The sequence below is a fragment of the Globicephala melas genome, chromosome X (genome assembly GCF_963455315.2).
Source record: "Globicephala melas chromosome X, mGloMel1.2, whole genome shotgun sequence".
NCBI lineage: Eukaryota > Metazoa > Chordata > Mammalia > Artiodactyla > Delphinidae > Globicephala > Globicephala melas.
Genome location: NC_083335.1, coordinates 83,776,100 through 83,782,238, shown reverse-complemented (window position 1 = coordinate 83,782,238; position 6,139 = coordinate 83,776,100). Strand labels below are relative to the sequence as shown.

The following is a 6,139-nucleotide window of genomic DNA, read 5'->3' as shown; positions in this document are numbered from 1 at the left end:
TATGTCTCTATACATAACTATACTGCAGCACAGCAGCAAAACATTTAGTTTAAAAATCCAGCAAGAATGCAGGCAAACACTCCATGGAGGCATGCAGGCTAGGATCAAGGCAGTAGGAAGGGAGCCTGTATGGTTGCCATAGGGGTGAGTTCCAACCAATGGGCCCACCCAGCCACCAGAGCACCACCTGGACATGTGCAAAGACATACATGCGCACATGGAAAAACAGAAAGGGTTTGCAGAGAGAGCAGTCACCACAAGAAAAGATTTCACATGGTCATTGTAAGAGGCAAGTGGACAAGCCCCCAGGACCTAGTTCTCATCTTAATAGGCCAACTAGGAGAGACCTTCTGAAGTCACAAGTTGCAATTGACAGGGATTGGGGGAGAAACACCACCAAGCCTGGCTGTCCTGACCCCTCTCCTCATCTCCCTGAGAGTATTTCTTTCATTCATTCCCTAGCATCAACAGTTTCTCTGCCAGTCAGAGAAAAACATTCCCCAACTCCCTGAAAAGGTGAACTCCCTTGAATCTTTTGTAGATCCCAGGCCATTCACAAAAAGCTTAGTTCAATTAAATACTGTAGTTGCTCAAGATGCATGAAGAGAAGGAGAACTGAACAAGACAACTCGGAACAAGAATCTTTGGCCAATGAGAAAATGTAAACCTCTAAGGAGACCTGATTGAGTCCAGGAAAAAAATGTATTAGTGTAAAGAATTGGAGGATCTTTCTTGGTGGTGCTCATGTTTGTTCTGAAATAATTTAGTCTAGGCTGTATTGAGGTTTCAAGAGTTTTTAGTAGAATCCTAAATGTTGTGAGTTCTCCTTCCAGCTTTCAAGGGTTATAGTTGAGATCCTGATGGTGTTGGAGGATCATCATCTTTTGCTTCATCTTCATGATGTCTGCGGTGCCACAAATTTCCTTTATAGAAAAAAAGCAAGTATAGAAATAATGAGGTTAGCACATTGCCAGATGCCTAAATTTATGGATGCTAAAGAGAGCAAAGAGTCCTTTAGGAGACAGACTGGTTTGTTCCTATTGTACCAACCATTTTTAAACCACCTTAGAAAACCAGCTGATGTCATGCAAGCCAAACACAAATGGGATGAGTTCTCAGAACCTGATAATCCATGAAACTGCTATTGACCCTTTCAGAGTCTTCAGAAAGACTCTCAAGCACCATGGGTCTCCCAACTGGCAGATTCTTAGGGACTCAAACCAGTTGGACCAAACATAACTTGGTCCAGGAGATTCTCTCTTGGCATCTGTATGAAGTCTCAGTTCCTCAAAAAACAAAACAAACTGCCACCCTCCATCCCTTTCCCCCCATCTCAAGCTTCCAGGTCATCTAGGCTCAGAATTTAGGAGAGACGATTGACATCAGAATTGGCATAGCCGACAATTCTAAGGGAACCTTCTTTTGAGCCCCACTGATATATCAAGAACATTTAAGTCCAATTCTGAAGAAGGGGTGGAACCAAAATTCAAATAATGAAACAAATTTTGCATTTCCAGGGATTTACTATAACAGATAAAGAATAAGAGTGTTTAGATAGGTCGTGGAACCTGTTCCTGACCCTGTAGGTGCCCAGCACTGACACCCCCAACCCATCTCAAATAATAGTGCTTTCTGGAGCAGGACCAAAAGCTTGTAGTTGTATTTGACTGGGAAATAGATCTAAATATGACTGTTTTGCCATACTTTATCCACTGAGGAAAGGAATGGGTCAAGCAGAAAGGTACTGGCTGTTCTCATTTTTCTCTTCAGCTGTTTATATCACAGAGATCACAAAGCAAGGTTGCCTCTCAGGTTCTCTCCCTGTCAGTATCCATATATCACTTTCTTTTTTTTTTTAAGGAGCTTTTTTTTCTTTTTCTTTTTTCTTTTTGGTGTACCGTGTGGCATGCGGGATCTTAGTTCCCCAACCAGTGATCGAACCCGTGACCCTGCAGTGGAACCGTGGAGTCCTAACCACTGGACAGCCAGGGAATTCCCTCCATATCACTTTCTAACTCACACCTTGTCCAAGAGACTGCTTGGCATCCCCTAAGGTTGGCTCCCAGCCGGCCACCTCCTCCATCACCACCATACCCGTGCACATTTCTAATGTGAGCTTCAGGTCTTTGGGAAGTACCCAGGCTGCTGGGGAATCCTTTATGACCTCGATGCCTGTGGGAGAAACTTACCAATAAAGCCCTGGATGCCTTGGCCTGATTTAGGTTTGTCTTCCTTTTCTGGCTTCTTCTTTCCCAATTTGGGGAACTTAACTTTCAATCCGAGGCTTCTACTGTCAGTATCTGAAGACTTTTCCTGGCAAACCACAACAAGAGGAAGGTCAAAATGTTAGTTGCCTAATAGTCAGAAACAATTCCTAGAGGCCTGGCAAGGTGGTGAACGAGGATGCTGCAAGAAGCAGGCAGCTATCTATACCTGCTATCTATCCAGGTATGGGAGATACCCCTACTCACTAGTCTTGTGCCCTAGAAGGCATCTGATCTTTACCAAGATCCTACTCTGTGCCAGGTACTTTGCTAAAAGCTTTAATAAATGATCTCATGTTAATAAATGCTCTTCTGAATTGCCTTTCAGAAGAAACCTAAAGGAAGGGCACAGGACCTTCCCTTGGAACCAAAGCTTTGGAAAGTCCAATAAATAATTGACCCTCATTCTGCTTTTCCCCACCAAAGTGGATCTGCGCCTTCTGTGGCCTTAAGGTGAGCAAGTTTGGTATCAAGTGAAAGAGCAACATCTTCCTGTCTTTCTTTCAATCTATTCTGCCCTTCTTTAGAGCCTCACTTCTTCATCTTTATGGAAATGCTGAAGTCCAGAAAAGAGATTATGCCCAGGCCAGGCAGACTCCCATATTGAGACCTCAGAGCATGGACTGTTTGCTTCATTTCTCTCAATATCCAGTCTGTTTGCCTAGGTCAGGAGCTTGGTGCAAGATAGCTGAACTGAGTAAGAATGGGGTGCTACAAGAGTGTGCTTCCTTTTCTGCATAACAGCATGTTTTTCTTCCCCAGGGGGCTACTGGTCAAGAGCAGCAAAAGCATATGAGAAAGTTATTAAATCCTTTAAGACCTAAATTTGCCTATGGCTTTTTCTCTTAAATGGTAGCCCAATTGCTGCACTAGTCCAAACATGCTTGTATGGCTTGCTCACATGCATATAACTGGTGTATGAAGCCAGAAAACAGGCATAATGAGTAGGAGAACCAAGTATTCCTACAGGTTGAAGTGAGCAGTTCCATGGCGGAGAAATTTAAAGAAAAACCCTGTCAGACCGTAAAAGGTATAATTTACCTGGTGGTAGGTGGACATCTTTGAGTCATTTGATTTATGAAATGGGACTATTTTTCAATCTCAGGAGAGCACTCAGAATTGTCAAAAAATGATGACATCCCCACAGCTATATTATAGCCACAGCTGCCATGCTTGATTTTCTTTTAAGCCACACACCTGCTAGGGGAAAGCATTGAGATAGCCTACTTTCCTCCCAGAGTGGGAGGGACAGAAAGCAGCAAGGAGAGGTGATATTTGGTAGATTTAACCACCAGTATGGCCTGGGCACCAACCATTTAGAACAGATGTTGGCTGTAAACACCTGGTATTGGCCATAATGGTATGTACCAGACAAAATTCAGTCCCAGCAGCAGGTACTGAGCACGGGAGGGGAATTGCAGCCAGGAGAAAGGCACAGAAAAAGACCATTCTTGCTTATTCTCTCCGAATCTTCTGATACAGAGTGGTTCTTCTTTCTGGTTATGTTCTCATGGTCATCTAGTTTTTCAGTGTGCCTTCTGCCTTGTCCTGTATACTTATGGTGAGGAGATGGGAGGAGGAGGCTCCATTGAACTCAAGCTGAAAGCCACTACTGGCCTCCCTATGCTACATCAGTCACTGTGTCCTGGCCCACACCGGAAGGCAAAGCACCAAGGAAGAATCCCTCTTCCCCTTTATTTCCCAATCCACAGGTCACATACCTCTGGAGAAAGGATTGAATTCATCCAGTCAATCTCAGATAGCTTTTCAAACTCCTTATTCATGGCATCCAGGGAAGTTTGCAGTGTGGCCTCATACTCAGCATTTCTCAGCTGGTGAAGACAGGAAAAAGAGTGAGTATCCAATGCTAAGCACCCTACCTTCATAGACTCTTGCCTTCTCCCCAGCTCCCAGTCCCTGCTAGTGGCCATGAGACCACAGTGTGCCAACTTATATCTCCTTTGGCTCATGGTGTCGGTGGAAAGTATAGCCAGCTCTTTACTTTCTCAATAGGGAGATCCAGGAGACAACCAGACAGTGATGCTTTCCTTAGGGCTTGGCGTGCTCACAGTTTGGCAAGCAGAGAGGCCCTTTGACCACTATCAATTAATGCTGAAGTTGTACCCCTACAGCTTAGGGTCCAGGATAAGGGTCCTACCCTTGACCCTCAAGCCCCTGGAGACACCCAAGTGCCCCCCTAATAATAGCTACCAATTTTTGAGCAAATACTATATGCCAGGCACTGTGCATACATAGTTTCATTCCATCTTCCCAATAGCTTGATAATACCTTACAAAGTACTATTGTTCTCATTTTATAGGTGGGAAAACAGACTCAAAGAAGTTTAGTGCTCAAGATCACATGACTAGACAGAAACCCAGATCTATTCAACTCTATAGCCTACCCTTTACACCACACCATTCCAGAAAGGGTATGTGGGGTGGCCAGATGCTGGGGTGGGGGGAATCTTTATTACACAGTTACCATAATTTAAAGGCTACTTTGTGAAGCAAGGGGAGGGCTAGAGAGAGATTGGCTCAAATTTTCCCTTCCTGGCAAAGAGGGTCTGCCTCCCCAGGCTGTGCTTTTAGCCCCTAGCTATTCACTCTTAGTGAATGATGGCTTGTCCCATGGGTTTAGGAAACAAAGCTCAAGCATTCCCTAGTAACCCCCAGCACCCACAGGATGAACTCTGTATGCTCCATGGGAGAGTTAAAATAGATTATTCTGGGACCATCTCCAACTCAGAAGAACCAAGTTCTAAACCAACAACATAAGTGAGATAGTTCATGTTCCATTAAATAGTGAGCTGGGAGAACAGATGCATGCTGATATCATCAGCTCTGACACGCTTTCCAGCCCACCTACTTTGGCTTCATCTCTCCTCTCTGGCATGTGCTCTACTTTCAGTCTGGCACTTATGTAGCTTCTTGCTGTGCATGGGCCAGCCTTAAGTGGAACCCTGCTGTCTGTCACAAATGGGTGACAGGTGAATGAGCGAGGGATGGGATTGGAGGTTATGACCAATCAGGATGGGATATGAGAGGGGAACAAGTCATGTTGTCAAATAATCTCTTGCTTTTGCTTTACAACGAATGATTTAGGACAGTACGGAGTAGCCCGGATGCACAGGACACGTGTGTGTACATGGTGGTGGGACGGGGAACAGTGGTGTCAAGTAGAAATGGCCATCACTTCAAGATAAGGGGGAAAGGGGCAGGGATTCTTAGGGGCATACTTACCAGCAGTGCTCAAAAGGGATTTGATAGTCAAACCCAAAACCACAGAGAAGAAAGAGGAATTGGGGTCTTAGAAAATGATTCCTAATCATAATAGAAGAGGAATAAAATGGCTTCCTAATGACTTCCTATTTGGCACCTAGAGACTCGGGCTCTGAAAAATAGTATATGGTTGGGCCTGAATCTTATGCTCTGTTCTCTTGTCCTTCTGGCTTCAATAGAGACCTTGTTCAGGACTCTTCTCTGAGATAAATGTGCAAACTGACTCAGGGGACTTTGTTACTCACTTCCTGGTTTCTGTTCTAACATCACTAAGCCAGTTTGCCACATAAGGGAAGTGGGAGTTACTGGGTGGGATTTTCTTCATCAAAAGGCTACATCCCGGGCTTCCCTGGTGGTGCAGTGGTTGAGAGTCCGCCTGCCGATGCAGGGGACACGGGTTCGTGCCCCGGTCTGGGAAGATCCCACATGCCGCGGAGCGGCTGGGCCCGTGAGCCATGGCTGCTGAGCCTGCGCGTCCAGAGCCTGTGCTCCACAACGGGAGAGGCCACAACAGTGAGAGGCCCGCGTACCGCAAAAAAAAAAAAAAAAAAAAAAAGGCTACATCCCTCTCCCAACACTGACTGTTCTCCTCCT

General features: G+C 45.2%; 1 protein-coding gene across 1 annotated transcript in view; it reads right to left on the bottom strand.

The window, feature by feature from the left end:
- Positions 1 to 843: 843 nt before the first annotated feature.
- Positions 844 to 6,139, bottom strand: part of DGKK (diacylglycerol kinase kappa) — a 158,474-nt gene continuing 153,178 nt past the window's right edge. Inside the window, exons 26-28 of the mRNA XM_030846711.2 lie at positions 3,986 to 4,096; positions 2,190 to 2,313; positions 844 to 923 (exon numbers count right to left, since the gene is read on the bottom strand). Of these exons, the coding sequence (XP_030702571.2) occupies positions 844 to 923; positions 2,190 to 2,313; positions 3,986 to 4,096 (315 nt within the window). The remainder of the gene's footprint in view (positions 924 to 2,189; positions 2,314 to 3,985; positions 4,097 to 6,139) is intronic.